We start from the raw sequence: 20,247 nt of genomic DNA, 5'->3' as shown, positions 1-20,247 counted from the left end.
AGTGAGCTGATGGTCACCAATGCAAATGAGCTTATCGGTGATATCAAGACTGGAGGCAGCTTGGGCTGCAGTGATCACGCATTGGTGGAGTTCACGCTCCTGAGGGACATGGGAAAAGCGAGAAGTACAGTCAGGACCCTACATTTTAGGAAAGCAAACTTCCAGCTCTTCAAGGAGTTGGTCAGAAGGACCCCCTGGGAGACGGTCCTCAGGGACAGGGGAACGGAACAGAGCTGGCAGATCTTTAAGGACACCTTCCATAGAGCACAAGAGCTATCAGTCCCCAAGTGTAAAAAATCAGGCAAGGAAGGGAAGAGACCAGCATGGCTGAGTCGAGACCTGCTGGTCAAACTAAAGAGTAAGAGGGAACTGCACAGGCAGTGGAAGCAGGGACAGGTGTCCTGGGGGGAATACAGGGAAATTGCCCAGTTGTGTAGGGAGGAGGTCAGGAAGGTCAAGGCGAGAATGGAGCTGAATTTGGCAAGGGACGTAAAGAATAACAAGAAGGGTTTCTACAGGTATATCAACCAGAAAAGGAAGGTTAAAGAAAGCGTACCCCCCTTGATGAACAAGAAAGGTGAACTTGTATCAACGGATGAGGAGAAGGCTGAGGTATTCAACAACTTCTTTGCCTCGGTCTTCACTGGCAACTTCTCTCCTCACCCCTCCCGAATCGATGGACCAAAAGATGGGGACCAGGGGGGTAAAGCCCCTCCCACTGTAAGGGAAGATCAGGTTCAAGACCACCTGAAGAACCTCAATGTACACAAGTCTATGGGACCTGATGAGATGCATCCCAGAGTCCTGAGGGAATTGGCTGATGTAGTTGCCAAGCCACTCTCCATGATATTTGAAAAGTCATGGCAGTCCGGTGAAGTCCCTGCTGACTGGAAAAAGGGGAATGTTGTGCCCATTTTTAAAAAGGGAAGAAAGGAGGACCCTGGGAACTATCGGCCTGTCAGCCTCACCTCTGTGCCTGGGAAGATCATAGAACAGATCCTCCTAGAAGATATGCTCAAGCACATGGACAACAGGGAGGTGATTCGAGACAGCCAGCACGGATTCACCAAGGGCAAGTCCTGCCTGACCAACCTAGTGGCTTTCTATGAAGGAATGACTGCATCAGTGGACAAGGGAAAAGCAATGGATGTCATCTACTTGGATTTCTGTAAAGCGTTCGACACACTTCCCCACAACATCCTTCTCTCTAAATTGGAGAGATATGGGTTTGATGGGTGGACTGTTCGATGGATAAGGAATTGGCTGGATGGTCGCATCCAGAGGGTCATGGTCAATGGCTCGATGTCCACATGGAGACCGGTGACAAGTGGGGTCCCTCAGGGGTCTGTACTGGGACCAGTGCTATTTAACATCTTCATCAGTGACATAGACAGTGGGATTGAGTGCACCCTCAGCAAGTTTGCAGATGACACCAAGCTGAGTGGTGCCGTTGACACACCAGGAGGACGAGATGTCATCCAGAGGGACCTGGACAAGCTGGAGAGGTGGGCCTCTGTGAACCGCATGAGGTTCAACAAGGCCAAGTGCAAGGTCCTGCACCTGGGATGGGGCAACCCCTGGTATCAGTACAGGTTAGGGGATGAAGAGATTGAGAGCAGCCCTGCGGAGAAGGACTTGGGGGTACTGGTGGATGAAAAGCTGGACATGTGCCGGCAATGTGCGCTTGCAGCCCAGAAAGTCAACCGTATCCTGGGCTGCATCAAAAGAAGCGTGGCCAGCAGGTCGAGGGAGGGGATTCTGCCCCTCTACTCTGCTCTGGTGAGACCTCATCTGGAGTACTGCATCCAGCTCTGGGGCCCTCAGCACAAGAAGGACATGGACCTGCTGGAGCGGGTCCAGAAGAGGGCCACCAAAATGATCTGAGGGCTGGAACACCTCTCCTATGAGGCCAGGCTGAGAGAGTTGGGATTGTTCAGCCTAGAGAATAGAAGGCTGCGAGGAGACCTTATTGCGACCTTCCAATACTTAAAGGGGGCCTACAGGAAAGATGGGGAGAATCTTTTTAATAAGGCCTGTTGTGACAGGACAAGGAATAACGGATTTAAACTAAAGAAGAATAGATTTAGACTAGACATGAGAAAGAAGTTTTTTACAATGAGGGTGGTCAAGCACTGGAACAGGTTGCCCAGAGAGGTGGTAGAGGCCCCATCCCTGGCAACATTCAAGGTCAGGTTGGATGGGGCTCTGAGCAACCTGATCTGGTTAAAGCTGTCCCTGCTCACTGCAGGGGGGTTGGGCTAGATGACCTCTAAAGGTCCCTTCCAACCCAAAACATTCTATGATTCTATGATCTTCACTCAATGCATTCCTAACAATAGTATATCAACTCCTCTGTTCCTGATTTGTTAACAATGACTTAAAACTGGAATAAAAGAAAAAGGGGAAGGGGGGAACTGGGATCTGTCATAACCCGTCAGATCCTTCTCTTCCTCAGTAATGCAGAAAACTAACCACTCCTCATTTAATTTCATTTTAAACCTTAAAATAATCTACTCCTCTCTCCAAATATATAAGGCCATAGACAGTTTGTAAAACTAAGCGCAATCTCTGATCTGCTTTAACAGCACCCTTTATGCTGGTACAGAAAACCATTAAAACCGGGACAGAGTTTGTGTGCTCTCTTGTTCTCCCTTGTCGTCCTGAGCATGCAGAGCATGGCACAGTTAACTATGTGGGCCAGAGATTCTGAAACACTGTTTACTTTGGCCTGATGCCACTTCTGACATACTGCATTACAGCCTGGTGCTTCTGCACCACCTTGGCATGCCAGGAAGGAGGGTTAATATGGACAGCAAGGCCCAAACACCTAGCCAGAGTCTTAAGTGTGCCCCAGTGCTCAGAACAAAGAGAGGTAGCCACAACCTTGGTAACAGCAGCTGTATGTGAACACATGGCAGAAAAAGATGGGTGAGCTAATTCTGACCAACTTAAAACACTATGGTGGTAATACTCACACGTGGCTAGAGATGGGAGAGCAGAGGCCTTCCAAGGTACAAACAAGGGCTCAGAACTGAGTTAATCTGGCTCCAAACTCAGGTCATGTGCACCCCATGACTATTCTTACCTCACAGTGATGGATTATTCTTGTTTCTTGTCTCAGGCCAATTAGTAATGAGCATTACACTTTCATACAATAATAATGCCAAGGATTCACGTAAGATTTGCAGGTCAGTTATGCAGACTGTGTAGTTTTTAATATGAAAAAGCTTTACACAAACACTTGGCATTTAAATATTTCCCAAGCCACTGGATGGAAAAAAGATGTCGTGCTTTATGATAAATTAACAAACCTTGTTAAGGGCTCAGGCAAGGGTAGGAAGGAGCCTTAACTATCTGCTCCCAGGCTGTAACAACACCTGAGAGACTTTGCCACCTTCAAAGTGGGAGCTAGCAAGCAATGACTTGACAGAAAGGATGAGACTCCTTCTATGTGGACTGATTACATTAAAAGGATTTGTTTGTTTATTTGTATGCATGTGAGTGGAATCCAAAGATGAATTTAAGATTACAAAAAGAAGCAGAGGTTCTCAGAACTAGGATTTTTTTTGTAAACACAACCTCAAAGATGGAGCTGAGTAAGAACTGCAAGAAGACTAAGTCCTCACACAGCAACTGTAATGCCATCTGTCAGTTGTACAGTTGGGTCAGGGTGAGAGAAATCTTTTGAAATAAACTGAGTGTTAGAAATATGCCTCTTTTCTTTTTTCAGTTCACTTACTCCTGCAAAGCCTGCAACTGTGTGGCCTGTTCTGAATTTGGAAAGTAAATGCTTCTGGCTTAAACTTGCTAACACTAAAAGAAGCTTCAGAATAATGGGCTGACACCAAAGGCATCCTATTCCTTTGTGTCAGCCGTCCTCAAAGCTTCTACCAGTTTGGTTTTTAAAGACTACCAGATCCTCAGTTTCCTCACCCAATAACCAAAGAGTAACAAAGAGCATCATTACTCATCTGTGTGGGACAGTTTGAGGATGGGCAATGTGGAAGAAGCATCTTCCAGTGATTACTGCTCCCCAGGAGCACTCTCCAGTACGTGACAGGATAATGGGGGAATACATAAACCCTGAGGATCTCAAAGGGGTATAAGTTAACATCATCATATCAATTATATGATCAGGTGGCAACAGTCACATATAGACCCCAAGCAGACATTTATGGCACACTACTCCAGGTACAGAACAAATTAATGGAAGGGCCTGACAGAAAATTTACTTCGGGATTTTGGGACAACAGTTCCACACATCACTGATATCCCATTGATGCCAGCAGGTCACATTTTTTTCATTTATAGGCTTGGTTCTTTGTGTCAGAACACCATGAACAAACTTGTTACTCAATCCCTGCCCATGTGGAAGAGTTAATCCTGGGTCCTTCATCCTCCCTCCCAACCTCTGCCGGACTTTGTTCCCATTAGAGGTACAAAATCATTCCCTATATCTCTAGGAAAAAAAAAAAAAACATCCAACAACCACCCCCTTACCCCCCCCCCCCCCCCCAAATAGTTGTAAACAAATCAAATGAAGCTAGCAAACTGAAAGACAGCCACATTGCATAAGGAACAGGAAGCAGGCAAAGTGCTCTGCTGACCCAGTGGTAATACTGCATTGCTAAGCACACTAATCTGGGAAAGTTTGGTTTAATCCTCCTCCCATTTCTTCCTAATCAGCCTTCTCCCCCCCTCCCCCAGTACTAATCAGTCTCAAGACTTAAAAGTTATTTGATTGCTTCAATTGACAGATCCACTAAATCCAGGCAAATTATTTTAACAGGTTTTAATCTATTTCCAAGACATTTTCCCATGGAATACAGCAACATTCACTTCTTTTATCCTGAAGTGACTGAAATTCAGTATACCACAGCAAAAGAAAAGCTGCTATACAATCCTGACTGCCTGCTCATATCTCTTCCACATTACTCTGACATTTCAGAATTCATCAAGCATTTCTGGAGTGGGAGAGCTATTGATGAGATGATGTATCAGGCAGAAACCCAGTAAAATCCTGAACAGAAATCCAAGTATTTTAAATGAAGGCAAAATTAACCACTACTGGGCCTTGCACACACACTCATTTTCATTAGATGATTTTACTTAGCAGGGAAAACATCATTGCAGCATTAGTGTAAAAAAGTATACTAGAAGGGAAGAAGAAAGGACTGTATGCAAATAGGTATCAAACAATTAGTTATTATTACAGATGTGATTTGTTTTTCTTTTTTCACCTTGGCTGGCATGCTAGGGCATACTAGCCCCAGGAAAAGGTTTTTATAAAGTTCACTAACACCAGTTCACATAGATAAGGTAATGGAAATGGTGTCTTGAATCTAGCATTAATCTACCAGAAATGAAAAAAACAACAGATTAAAAAACATTGTTTAATTCTCAAGTTATTTCAATACCTCACCCTGCCTTCAAGTAAGTCAGCAAGAAAATGTCCAACTGTTATTTTCTATTCTAGTGCCGGAGCAAAGGCATGTGATTTTTCTGGGTTGATTCCACCTTCTTCATTATCACCTTTATTCACCAAGCTATTCGTATCATCAGAAGAGAGTATGGTTTTTCTGTAACCTGTTTGTAATAAAATCTCCATGCTGTTAACCATTTACTAGTGACACAGTCCATCCCTTTTTAGGGTCTCTGTTTGTATTTTTTCCAAAATAAATTCTGAGGGCTAATACATTGAAGTCAGAAGATATTTCTATAGACAGTCATCTAACAGACTCCAGATTTGAGGGCATGTAAAGGATTAAGTTGAGCTATAAATTAACTTCTGAAGACAGAGAGCTATTCCAGCATGTCCAATTCCAATCCCAATATAATGAAGCTTTCTGCAAAGCTACTTTCCTACTCCAGCTAAAGCTGGCATTTTTAAAACTCTGCAAGTAACTAGCACGCAGAACTGCCAAAGGCTTCTTCATGTAAACAAGCAAGATACTGGTAAAGATATTTATTCATGCACCCTGTACGTGCAGAATGACACGTAATAAAATCTGGCTTACATGTGGGAAAGTTTAATGCCTCATAAATGAGAAAAAAAACCCCAAACAGGTAGGTCGTTGAAGGAGGAGGTCCACAAGGCAGTTGCAGCCTTCTCATCTTTTCAGAACTAGGGAACACATTTACCTTCAAAACCAGGCACAGAAAGACTGGGGTCTTGATACAACAGTTTTATGCAGCTCTGTCTACATGTGCACGTCATCTTCCTACAAAATAGAGTTCTCCAGCAATCTAGTAAACATTACAGTCCTACAGGCTTAGGTTTGCATATTAAATAGCTTGGAAACATGAATCCAAGGGTGAGAGAAGCTAAGCCTCACCAGGGTGCTCAGGCTGCGCAGCACTTTACAAGATCAGGCTAACAGATGGCTTGCCCTGCTGCTGATTCACAGCATGGCATTCAGTCCTCACAAATGCGAACAGTTCAGCAAAGGATCATCTAATAGCTTCAAGAAATAGAAAACACTACTCAAAACTCTGCTGTAAAACAGCAAAAGCAGCTGCAATAGGATGGCTAGTTCAGTAGGGACAGAATCTCTTCAGTTACTTGTAAAACAGTTACTACCAGCAGGGCATCCATACATTTATGTCTCCTTGTAGTATTCAAATCTCCAGATCCTACTTAGCGCAACATTAACTTGCTTCCAGGCATGGTGACAACTCCAACCTCATAGGCAGTATTAAAAATAACTCCCGTGGCTTTGTAAATACATTAGTTCTCATGTGATAATGCTCTGCTTACCTCTGTTAGCAACATATGGTGAATACGCCTCAGGAAGTGCAGAGGCACATGATGCAAACTTACAATGAATATGGAACAATAATATATACAGTATTTCACAGAAGTCAGTGCTGACAACAGTAATTTATTGCGAGTGTTTGTCCTATCTAATACTCTGTTGAAGCTTCTCTCTGTGGAACTGAAAGTTTACAAAATGCTAACTTAAACTTTATTGTTCCAAAAGGTTTGGGGAAAAAAGTCTTGTCGTTTGAAAAGGCAACACAATTGTTCCCTCAGACATGAAAAGAAAACAACTAAAAGAAAAACTGTATCAGTGCTTACTTGTTAATTTAGCAAGAACTAATTTAAGAATTCTGAACACTTGGGGTTAGCTATGCAACATAATAAGTATGAAAATCTATGCATGCCCTAGAGAGCTTGACCCCTATCTACTGAGTCATAGCCTAGTGAAGATGAAACAGCCAGCACTGTTGAAAAATGCAGACATGAGGTGTCATGAATTTGGGGGGAGAAATACTGGTATAAAACACATCCTAAAATAGCCCTGGACAGATACAAGCTGTCCCAATACCCATGTAATGTGGTACATATAACCCAAGACTATTCCGTAATTGTCAAGAGTTTCCTTAAGAGTCTGGACATAAAAAGGCAGTGAGCTCCAGAGGTTGTTGCTGCTTTGCCCATTTGACTCTAGAATCACAAGACAACTGCTCAGAGACACAGATGCTGAACAGAATTACACTTGACAATTTCCATGCTGTTCTCCCCGTGGATATATTGATAAAGGCAATATGGGTTGCTTTTTATTCCTCTTCTGCCATCACTGCTCTTAGTATCTAGACAGATACGTCAGGAATAATGAGATGAAACCTCTTTCCAATGACAAAATACTGCATCTTACTTTCCTCTAACCCACTTAACTGTTTATCCCTTCTAATAATCAGTAGAGACACAACAGCCTCCTGAGTTTCTAAATGGCATTTTGTTTCAAGTGAAGATCCCAGCTGAGCCATTTCCATAGTATGATGAAGAACTGGAGATGATAGTAAAGCTCTGAAAATAATTTACTATGGCAGTGGGAAGTCAGGAATGTAAACTGGGCACACTTTGCTCATACGCCATTGCAAGAGCCTCAGCATGCAACGTAAGTAAATGAAGTTTTCTAACAGTCCCCGCTGGCTTCATTACATACTGCTCAGGTAATAAAATGTCCTGAATGATGAACACAACATTCACAGAAATCAGACAGCAGTAATGCCAGATGCATCTTACTTGCAAGGAAGAAGAACTACAAGAATAAACTCTGTAAGGAAGATTTCTCTATAAGACCACTAACATGGTAACTACTTCAGGGTACCACAGCACAGATGGAAGAACTACAGCAGGAAGTACAGTATGTACTCACATGGATGTGGTTTATTTGATGAAGAAATATAAAATTGCTTCACTGTATTTACACACATGGGCTTGCCAGATCAACCAAACCTCATTCCTAGAGCACGGCTCATACATTTGGTTCCTGTGACTTCTCCTTAATCACGGCATCATACACTGCATCTGCCTTGGAGCATCGCAGTCTCTTTTTCACTGAAGAATTCCATGTGTGAAATAGAGTCACCACCCCATCGCATCTGGTGCGGGTGCCCAAAGAGGTGAGAGCACTGTCTTGATCCTGCACAGCAACCAGGGGCTTGACACGCATTGAAGGCCTTGCACCCAAAGGCAATCTGCTAGCAATACATCACCCAGCTGTGGCCTAGCGTTATGGGCCCTTCCACATCAAGTGGCTCCATGTGCCTAGGCAGCGCATCCACTGCGACACCCTGCAACGCCTCCACCCCACAATAGGATGCTGCAGACCTCTCCTTCCACTGGGGACAGAAGCAGTTTCAAGACACTTCAAACATCCATCTACATCCTTTACTGGGTGCATTCATTGGGATGGGCTTCATCCCAACAACTGCCCTACTGTCATTAGAAAAGTTAAAGGCATGCAACATGAAGTCCTGCTTGAATACAGGTAAGTCTGAAAAGTTAGGTACCCAGCACCTAGCAGAAATCTGTAGCTTCAGGGGAAAAAAACCAGGAGTGTTCAAAAAGATTCCTACTTTTCTAAGTGTTTTAAAAAGCCCCAGGCAATATTTCTATCTTTCTTGCATTCTTTTCAAATGCACTGATCCAAGTGTTTAGAGCAGCTTGAGCTGTCAATTTACAAACTTACTGCTGCTCTGCACACAAAGCAGTGTTTTGGGACAAATATGTGCATATATCCACATGGATAATTAACAGCTTGCAGTTGGTACTAATTGCTACTCCCCCAAGACTTTGCACTGCATCCATTCAGAGCTATCAACTATTGTTATTTGATCACAAGCTACAGCGGTTTGAATTACATGAAAATCTGAGCTTTCATCACATGAAACACCAAACTTCTAGTAAACCTCTCCAGAAAATCTTGAAAATATGGTTGAGACACACCTGGGAAATTTTAAAGTTTGGAATGTAGTTAGGAAGAAAACAAGATTTAAATTTTAAAAACTGTCCTAACTGTTTTGAGGGGGTATAAACCCTGATTTTTCAATACTGTGGACTGGTACAACACACTGCTGTTTTGTCTGACTGCCATGACTGTGATTCCAGCCATTTTCATGGCTGTGCAAACAGAACTTGTGTCATTGCTTCAAAGTAGGTCAGTAACTGTAATCCGTATTTTACAGATAAGGAAATCAGAGCAGGGGACGACAATGACTTTGCAAAGACAAAATTTAAGTCAGGAAAAGAAAAAGGCAAATTCAGAACCTGGCTTCTCACAACTCTCAATTTTATACTCTACTAAATGTCGTTCCTTCTCAAAAAAGGGTTGGTAGCACTTCCTAATACACTGCTAGTAGGCCCAGACAATGTGTCTCCTAACAACACATCAGCAAAAGTTGATTTTCTCTCCAGTTGTGATTAGGCAGCAAAGAAATATTACACACAGATTTTTCTTAACTGTTCATTCATGTTTAGTGGACAATTCAGCATTACACTTCTCTTTCTATGTCAACTGCAATCATAAAGTTTTGCAGTAAGGGGTATGCCTCTCAAAAATTGAGGGTGAGTTCAATCAGAAACCAGTCTTCCTTCAAAATATTCAGGAGCAATTCCTTAAAAAGATACATTGATATTTGCAAAGCTCAGTAAAACTAGTCAGAAATCAATGTTAGCCTATAAAACACTAACATTCTCTTGGGAATTAAGCACTGTATATGGCTGAATTAATGATTTCCATTAATTTTTATTTAAAAAACAGAATTCTGACCCAATTTTAGTGTGTTCTTTCGGGTCTCATGCAAAAATATCAAGACTTTTTAAAGTGTATATAGAATAAAAAACACAAAAAGTTTCAAAAGGGTGGGGTTTTTTTTCCCCACTTACATATTTAATATGATCTACTTATGCTTTCTTGTTACTGCAATGTCATTTTTTTGCCACTACTGGATCCTGAGAACACAAACCCAAACTGAAGTCACAACACACAGTGATTCCCAAGGAATTAAATGGCAGAAGAAGCAACACTAAGAACTCTAAATGTTGAGCCAATGTCCTTGGTAAAGTCCCTATCACTGGCCACTAAACCTGAATTTTCCTAAGTCAATGGTAGTGTAGGGTGCCCTCCTCCACATCCTTACAAAGCTTGCCTTTAAACAACTGCTATGCACCTCTCATCTCAAAATGGCATCAAACATCTGATGAGGTATTCACAAGTGACTGAATATTTAGATCAAACTAAAGCAGGAAGAATGCAGGAAGTGTGCAGGAAGAAAGTGGCCAAGAAGTGCTGGGAAAATGAAGTAGACTCAGTAGTACTGCAAAGTACAGATGGGTAAATGCGCTGAGACAGTGACAAGAAAGAGGAAATGTCGTAACTGTGGGGCAAGAGAAATGGAGAAGGCTAAAAACCAAGATGGAAAAGAAGAGGCAAACAAAAGCAGACAAAGCATTTTTTTCATGAATCACAGGCCAGAGTAACCGCTTCCTAAAATACCATCCTAAAGAGGCATCAGCCAGGCAAAGGGACATGTAGACCACAAGCTGGACACTTAATAATCAAGCCATATTTATCCTCTGATTTCCTTCTTTCACCTATTTCAATCCTACCTGCTCTTTGGTCTCAGATTTCTACCATCCAACATGCCCACACTCTTGCTACTCTTAGAGCTCAGTGACTCTACCAAAATACCCATCACTGACTTTCAGTGCTGATTTCATGTCACCTCTCCAGGCCCCAGCTACGTGTTGTATTGTTTTCTAAGTATCTGAGCTGTGCTGTAAGGCTCTGATTGCTCTGCATTTGCACCCGATCCAGGACATAAAGAATCTGAAGCTCTCCAAAGCTGGATCTTCCAGGTGTGGGTAGCTAGATCCTGGGCAGATGGCTCTTTCTTCCAAGTCACACTGTCAGTCACCCAAAAGAGCAATCCCACCAAATGGACATACACTCACAGTAGTTTTATAGCTGAACTGATTCCTGGTAACATAAGAATCAGGCACTCAGTCTTCCAGTAAATTCATAATACCCCCATTCTCCTCATCTCTCTGTGTCCTCTGATTTAATGGTTTAAGAATAGAAAAGTTGTTCTTTCTAAGGAACTCGGGTATCTAACCCACATAAATACTTGCAAACGTTCCATGAGATATTAAAGACCTAGATATGGTATTTTGAAATACCTAGTTTTATGCACAGGGGAATCCTAGCTTCACTGAAAATCACTCAGATTTATAATAATATTTTCCAAAGCACTGGATATGATTTACCTCACAATTTTTACTTTCAAAGGGATTTAGTCATCTAGGTTATGTAAGTGCTTGAGAAAGTGTTATTTTTTTTCTGCTCCTGCTCCATTTTCAATTTTTTCAATTCATTTTCAATTCAAAAATTTTCAATATTTTTCACACTGACTACTTCAGGTACTCAACTTCAGTATGACTCAAAGTGTACATTCTCTCTGTAATCAATGGACATAGACAGTTCCTTCCAAATGGTGAGTCACAGCATCTAAGTTAGATGCCTAAAGTCAGTGTGAATACCTAGCTGTGTATTGTGTCTACGTTTAGGCAAGCAATTTTGTCAAGGCTGGTCTTCCAGTGTACCATAAGGTAAGGACATACCACAATTTCTTCTTTTACTAATTGCTTGGAGACAGACAAAGCAGATAAGACTTCTTTCATGCATATGACTTCTCTGAACATCAAGGCAGGAAGGGGCTGAGATCAGATGTAAAACACCCACAACTCCTCTTAAACCACAAGAGGTGCATGTACTTGGCAACTTTCATGTAAATAACAGCATCATAATAGCAATTTATCTTCCACTGCACATTGAACAAAAGAAACACAAATGAAAAATTACCTGAGCACCATAGACACGTTGCATTGCCTGAAGCAACTGGTTTGTATATTCAGTTAGGGTTCCTGCATCTTCTTCAAATACACTGAGCAAAGACCGAGTCTTCAATAAAAGAAAAAAAGCAAATCGTTTTAGTCCCAAGTGAAAATATTAAGAATCATAAATGACTGTAAATAGATGGTAGCAAAAAATACAAATCAATCAGAAATAATAAGCCTTTAACTTTGCATGATTCTGTTTATTCAGAATCTCTAATCATGTAGAAATTAGTCCTTCTATTATGGACAGGTAAACTGAGGCATAAGAAAGCAAAGTGATAAAATGGTATGGCCAAATCATGACTCCCAGTCTCTTCTGTAACTAATAGGCATTCCTTCCAATATAATCAGGAATGTAAAAAATCCTGAATATCTGCCTGCTGACACAGTAATCCAAACCACGTTAAGGACTCTGGGTCAAACACCACTGCTTGCTCACTTCTCTAATGTCAGACTGCATTAAAAGCACCCCTTTCCATGAGGTAATTTACAGAGTATTATTCACTCTCAACTGTCTTGAGCAACTCTTAAAGGGCCACTGCCAAAGCTAGCTGACGTAATGGGACCAAACAACTGAGTGTTCATCTACAACAACAGGCAGCAAAGTATACACCCACTCAGAGATACCCTGTACTTTCTCCATTCTGCTAGCTCATCCTTGTCAGCAAACGGGGGCAAAAAAAGAGCATAATGACTTGCGTTATCTTAAAGGCATGAATTCCCTTGATTTATTTTGGTGGAATCATCAGGAACAAAGAATTACATTGCTGACACAGCTCCTGAGATGGGAAACAAAGATATCTCAGAATAATGCTGAGCTCCAGAATTTGCTAGATCGAGACAATAATGAAAGAGGGAAGGCTGTCCCTTTAACAAAGTCATGACCCATCCTTAGTCTTAACTTTGGTAAATCCAATCTATTTGATGCTAACTGGCAATGTCTTTCCATCTGTACAGCCAAGTTATATGGCATTAATTAGTTTCATCTGCTTACATGAGGGGCACACATAAACTCCAGTACTTTCATAATCATGTCAGTCCTGTAACAGAGCAAGTGCTTTATCTATCGTCATACTACAGGAATCTCTAACATACCTGAAACATCCAGGTTCGAATCTGGGAAATTTATTTCAAAGATTTAAGATAGTTTTAAGTTGTTCCTCTATTTTAACAGAAGGCACATGTACTTCCCCAAGGCATTTATTCTTCTCTGCAAAACTCTCTGCCCAGACTTTATGTTTGTCCTGAAAAACTCAAACCCACCACCCTTCAAGAACCCTGGCGTAAGATTAACTATCACTTCATCTCTGCCGAGTAGTATCTAAGCCAGAAATTAGTGTTGCTCAGCAGTTAAAGTACATGACTTGGGAGTCAGTCCTTGGGTTCTGTTCTAGACATTTCACAGGAGTACTTCCATACTTTGAGTAATTCTAAAGCTCTCAACATTTCAGTCTGCTAACATGCTAAGCTGCTACAATACTTCCTACCTTAGAGACATGGCCAGTCAATGCATTCAGAAAACTAGCTTGAGATCTTAGCATGTAAGGAGATAGGTAATACAAAATCCTGTTTTCAAATGAAGAGAACATAAAAACCAAGGAATGGAGAGAAGGCCAAGTCAATGAAATGGTTACCAAGAACCCAAACTTATAAAGGACCTTCGTGCAGAACTTCCCTACAAGGACAGTTGGCATGATTTTGAGAGTTTTCCACACTAAGCTATTATTTCAGTAATTGAAAACATGCTGCTTTTCAAAAATATCTGTTTTTAAACGTTTTATCTTAAATGATGCATTAAAACAAGCAAAACTAATGTCAACAAACTATCTTCTATTTATACAGTGCTCATCTTCCTTGTTTAGCATTACAACAGCACATGAAATGCACAGGTTAAAAAATAAATCTAGGGAAGGCAAAAATGATAAAACTTGACACAATGTTTATCAAGACAAATCTCAAGCCAAGACTAAAAAGTTAGAAAGAAATTGCCTAAGTAAGCTACAAATCACACGTTTCTGCATGCTGGAAGAGGTTTCCAAACACAGGAATGTCAGCTACATTCCTAAATCTTACTGAATTTTTGCAGGTTCAGTTTTTCAGATGTCTAAATACGAGTTCAGGTAGAACAGCTCTGTGAAATAATTTCTGAAAGTCTTGGCCTCAGTTATTAGCACATTGTTAAAAATAATAAAAAGAATAAATGATTCAAGCAGTTTGGAAGTTATTCTTGGAAACTTTTATATTGACGAACACCATTTTAAATCGCTGCAACAAAATACCAGCCTGTGTGTATTTTTGTTGTTGCTGTTTCAACAAATTCTGGAATAGCAGCTAATGCTGCTGAAATAAACCAGTAATCCAAATATTAAACTAACATTTAGGAGGACTCATTAATAGCACCATTATCTCGGCTTCTGGAAACATAGGGAAGAAAATTTCTACTTTTATGTAAGTATTTCCCATGGTTTTAGCATGACTGCTTACGTAAATTTCTCTCCTATTTTGTGGCCAAACACTTCAAAATTAAGACACTTCTTATGGCCTTTTTCAGCCAGTGCTTGGAGACAAATCAAGACAAAAGTACTGTACTGTTGGGGAGAGAGAAATCAAGTTTCAGGAAACTGATGAAGAAATAACTTTGGCCTAACTGTCCTCTGTCTTGCACGTAGTTTACATACTTCACACAGTTTAAACAAAGTGAGGTTACAGCCTCATTTTACCATCCCTTTGCATTGCTCTAAGTGACTGCACAGGGCCGAGGAGAATCAGGTCACTTTAGACAGAAGTAAATGATCCCATAAGCTGCTACACTGTAAGTTCTGTGGGACAGAGACTGCCTTTTTGCTTTGATTTTGTAGCACCCTGTTGTGCTGTGAATCTAAAGCTCTCCCCAAGAAAAAATAAAAATATAAAAGACTGGAAAAAAAAACATTTCCTTGCATGAAAAAATAGATTTTATCAACACTGGGCCATTATAAAAATTAAACAATGCCCCTCCCTCCCAAAGTTGTAGGACTTGAACAAAAAGTAATGACCAAATCAAGCCAAAACATCCTGCAAATACTCGGGTTTATGCACAGCCTGGTATTTCCAGTAATTGCAAAGGAGATGTTAACAGCCTTCATTTCAGGTCAGAAGAAAGATGAAGACTTCCAAATTCAATTCAGTGCATTGTTCAGCTGCTTTCAGTCAGTGTTACATCTTTAATCATTGAAGGAGGTGTTGACTGAAGAGGTAAATGAGTTCACTTATCCTGCATGTCAAATTCTTCAGCTCCAGAGGGCAGTGGGGAGGTTAATACTAAAAACATTAATAACTGCTCGTAATAAATCTATAAATTTTGGTAAACTGTGGAACACAGAACAGTTCAGGCTGGCAGTGAACTCTGCAGTTCACCTTGTTCAAACCCCTGCTGAAAGCAGGGCTGACTCTGACATTACATCAGGTTACTCAACACTTTTTCCAGTCAAGTTTTGAAACTCTCCGAGGATGGAGACTCCACATAAGCCATATCAAACAGATGATGAAAATCATTCTTACTAGGATGGGATTTCATGGAATCACATCAAAACAGGATAAGAATCATAGAATGCTTTGGGTTGGAAGGGACCTTGAGAGATCATCGAGCCCAACCCCCCCTGCAGTAAGCAGGGATTGAACCTGTGAACTTGGCGTTATTAACACCATGCTCTAACCAACTGAGCTAACCCGGCTGGTCAAGAAGAAGAGGTGATCAAGATGAGCCCCAAGACTCATTAAGTCCTGACAGGTGCATGTCCAATCTTTCCTTCAAAATCTGTCACGACAGACTCCATAACACCTTTCAGCAATCTGCTCCACAGCTTACCTATTAATTCCTCCTCCTGATCCATCAGCAGATGAGTTAGGATTACAACACAGGGCTGCTTGGGAGCAGGATCCATGCTGATCCACCCTCCCTTCTTCTTTCCCTGCTTCACCAATTACTTTTGTACCCCTGCTTGCACCACGCTTTGTCCTCAAGTGTGCCTTCCCCACCACTCTGTGAAATTCCCACTCTTTCTCCTTCCCCTTACTTCTCCCTTCCACCCAAACTTCCCTCCTTCCATCCTCTTTTCCCAGCTCTCGAGGCCTCACACCTCTCTGCCCCCCAAAAACATCACAATATGGTGTGTTCTTCGCTGTGGGGTTTCTGCGGTCCTCAGGGGTCACTTCGGCAGCTATGTCGCATCATGGCCCCCGGCACTGGGGCACAGGGTGCTACACTGGGCTGGGCGCAGCACAGGGGTGAGGGGAGAAATGTTCTTCCCTGCCTGGAAGGATTGGGCAGGAACGGGCAGCAACCGCCTGTCCCCATTTCTCGGACTCCTTCAGAAGGAGGTCTTCTTTGGTGGGATCCACCTCACCTCATCTATCCTCATGGGAAGCCCCTGTACTTGAACTACCGCCCTCGGGATCCCTCACGGCAAGCAGGGAGGAGCAGGCATGCTGGCGGTGACATTCCTCCAGCCCACTTTTGTCACCGCGGCCAGGTGACTCACGGAGCACAAGTCTCCCTTTTCCCTCTGGGGCCTCGGAGGAAGCCAGGCCACCAAGCCATGCCCACCTATCCTTCCCGAGCACACCTCACCTCTTGAGGGCAACCCTTACAGCCAGCCTGCGCGCACCCAGACGGGACAGCGTGAGGAAAAAGCCTCAGGAGGGGTCACTCTGAGGGAGGTGAGGAGAAAGGGCGCCCTGCCCCGGCCTCCTCACACGCTGGCCCCCGCCCTGGGGGGCAGCCCTCTTCTCCAGAGGCCCCCAGGAGCAGACACAGCCAGTTTTCCCCCGAGAGATGCCCCCGCAGGAGACCAAAGCCCTCCCCCGACAACACACGGCTGCCGTTTACCTGCTTCACAGCATCCCCGCTCCCCGCCCCGGCTCCGACAGGCCAAGTCGCCCTGACCCACTTCTCCGCCCGCCGGGAGCCCGCCCCGCTGCCCCGCCGCCCTGCCCTCCTGCACCGCCTGCTCCCCGCCGCGGCACGGCTGCTCCCCGGCCCTCCGCAGCTGTCAAGCGCCCACCGCCGCGGCCGGACCCAGCGGGCTGCCCGCCGGCACCGCCAGCCCTCAGGTGTGTCAGGCGTGTCCCCGGCCCCCGCCCCAGCTTCGCCCCCTGGCAGCGGGCCGCTACCTGCGGGCTGTCCTGCAAAGCCTCTTCCAGGAGGAGTTTATCGACGGCGGGCATGTTGGCGCTGCGGGGCGGCTGGGCGCAGGGAGCTGGCTGCGCGGCGGCGGCGGTGGCCCGCTGGCACGCCCCGGCGGCGGGGCTCGGCGGCGTCCCTCCCCGCGGGGGCGGCCGCGGCTCTCCGCGGGCAGCGGGGCACGGCTGCTGGCTGGCTCCGCTGGCGGGGTGGGGGCGGCAGCCCGGGGCCGCTCACTCCTCCCAGTTCCCGTCCGCCGGAGGAAGCGTGTCACGGGGAGGGCCGGCGGCAGCGCGGCGGGCGGGGGGTGGCTTCCTGCCGCCATTAACTCCTCGGGCCTGGCCGGCGCCGCGGCGGCCTCGCCTGTGGGGACGAGGCCCCAGATGGAGGGCGCCCGCTCAGCTCCTCCCCGGCCGCGGGCAGCGGGGGCTGGAATGGCTTCCCGCAGCCCGGCTCTTGGCTCTGTCCCCTAGTAGGGTGGCGGGAAGGGTGATGCGGTGGGGACTGTGGGATCCCCCCTCAGCTGAGGGAGTTCTCCTTGGCTGCGAAGGTGCGTGGCTGTGAGGGAAGCGAGGGGAAGATTGCATCCTCCAGCCCAGGCTTGTGGGGCTTGAGGCCCTCCAGCTGTGGGCGAGCCCTTTGCTCTGCCCCTCGGGGCATCCCGGCTCTGCTCGGACACCGCAGGGCTGGGGGCTGCGGGCAGGTCAGCCAGCTTGCCGGAGCCCCGGCTGGCTCAGAGAAGCACCCCAGGATCTCGGCCACTTTCTAGGACCAGTGCAGCCGCTGGCTCAGACAGGCCTGCTTACGAGCACCTCTCATCCGTGGCATGTGCATTAGTTTGTTGGACGACTTGGACAACAAGCGAAACTGTGGGACTAGAGTGCTCCAGGCAGGTCAATCCCCACTCAGCCACATCCCTACTCTTGGGTGGCTAGAAGGGATGCATGTGAAGTTAACTGGCCCTTCATATACAAAGCCATGTTGTCATTACCGTCTCACTGCTCTCTTAATTGTGTTGGATAACTTCAGCATCTGGACATTCATTCGGATGCTTAGTCGAACAAAGCTAATGTTTTCAAAGTAAGCAGAGCCTTGCTTGATCCATGAGTATTTCATTATGTTCACGTTTTTGAAGGGTGTCCACTGCTTTTGGATGCCTGAGTTTCTCTGAAAGTCCAGAGTTACTGATCTGCAGATCAGTTGCTCTGTGCTTGTCAGCTGTAGCTTTTGTTGTTCCAGCGTGGCTCTAGTCAAAAATGGAGATATGCAAAACCAGAATCTCATTTAAGAAAGAAATGTTTCTGAAGAGTTTAGGAGGAATCCTGCCAATTAAACGGAATATGCAAACAAAAATATTGGCTGTAAAATGATAACGTTATCATCTTAGAAGAAATTTCAGTCTTCAGATAACTCATGTTGCTGCCCTCTTTTAAAAGAAGAAAAATAATTTTTTAAAAAAATGCAGCTTGAGTTGTGAAAGAACTCCAAACATTAGCAATGGCCTGCTTGGCCGTTATGGTAAGTGCCTGCTCTTTGCATCTAAAATCCCAGTGGATTTTTCCACCGCTGTCATTCTTGATCAATAGTGAACATTTTATGTAGCAACAAAGGTGGTTGCTAATACAGATTTTTTTCTGCTGATTAAAAGGCTGTACACAAGCAGGTGGCGGTAGGAAAGTTTTGCAGATCAGCTGGGTGATTGTTTACTTTAATTATGTATGAGAAATGACTGTTGAACCCTGTAATTTCAGCTAAGAGATTTCTGTGGGTCTGACATTGATTGGTATTGCTTCTGAAGCTTGTGCTAGGACCTTTAACCCAATGTGCCAAGCCTGCCTTGGTATGACTCTGCTCCACGGGACCTGAAGCTGGACTCCGTGTTCCAGGCCCTTGAGTAAGAAGAAAGTTCTCACGTTCAGTCCACTTTTCCTGCCTGAATAAAGACACTGAACCATAATAAAAATCACTAGCTAATACCAAAAATACTAAGTATGACAGTATATATTTACATAATGAGAAAACAAAAACAGATATGGCTTTATCATAACAATGTTGTTTCAGAGGCTTTTAGAATGGTGGAAAGAAGTCAGAGAATTTTTTTTTGCCTACAGAATATGAAGTAAGGTGCTAGTTAGGCATTAGACTTAAGAATCGTGATGGCTTCTGAGCCAATTTTGTCAGTCTGTGTTAAAAGTCTTATTTTTCTTTCTTCAGAGATTTTGAAAACATTTGAAATTCACTGAGGAAGAGAAGACCGTGCTTTATCAGATTTTCTCTATCTGTTAAAGTAGCTTCAGGGCATTTTTGAATATTTCCCAAATACTTCTGTTAACAACTCTGCCCTTTTCTTTCCCCCTCTAGTCTTGTAATAGTTCAGCAACAGCTCTTCCCTGTTGGGTTGAAGTATTTCCTTCACCAAGAAAGCATTGGTGTGGTTTGTGTTTTTATTTCACATTGTCTTCCCTCCCAAGAGCTATAACCTTTTAGGTCTTATCCTGTTCTTGACGGCTTTGTTTAGTCTAAGGTTCAAGTGTGGAAGCCTGTTGTCATTCTAAACTTGAGGACAGCTATTTCCAGAACAGGTTCTACTACTTTTATTTAAATAAAACAAAAAGCACTTAAGTAATTGCTGAAGGGTGACGCTTAGTTTACTGTCTGTCATTCTTTTTTGCATCATTCCTTACACAGCTATAAACTCGGTGGATTGCTTATTTATATGATCAAAACATTTTTATTGAACTTTCCCAATACAGTCCAGGTGGTTTTGACTTTAAAAAAAAAAATCTTGCCTATTAATAACTGAAATTACGTTTTCCTTGGATTACTGATCATTGCAATTAATTTCCTAGTCACCTAGTTTTATTAGGTCTCAAGAATTATTCTTCAGTCTTGGTAACGCCAA

At 43.7% G+C, this 20,247-nt stretch overlaps 1 protein-coding gene across 1 annotated transcript in view; it reads right to left on the bottom strand.

Moving 5' to 3' along the window:
• The window catches only part of APPL2 (adaptor protein, phosphotyrosine interacting with PH domain and leucine zipper 2), a 39,930-nt gene extending 22,541 nt beyond the window's left edge, over positions 1–17,389 (bottom strand). The window contains exons 1-2 of the mRNA XM_075715099.1: positions 17,336–17,389; positions 12,150–12,248 (exon numbers count right to left, since the gene is read on the bottom strand). Of these exons, the coding sequence (XP_075571214.1) occupies positions 12,150–12,248; positions 17,336–17,389 (153 nt within the window). The remainder of the gene's footprint in view (positions 1–12,149; positions 12,249–17,335) is intronic.
• Positions 17,390–20,247: the final 2,858 nt, after the last annotated feature.

The sequence above is a fragment of the Pelecanus crispus genome, chromosome 1, assembly GCF_030463565.1.
Source record: "Pelecanus crispus isolate bPelCri1 chromosome 1, bPelCri1.pri, whole genome shotgun sequence".
NCBI classification, from domain to species: domain Eukaryota; kingdom Metazoa; phylum Chordata; class Aves; order Pelecaniformes; family Pelecanidae; genus Pelecanus; species Pelecanus crispus.
Note: the sequence above shows the minus strand (reverse complement) of the source record. Positions and strands in the feature narration are given on the sequence as shown.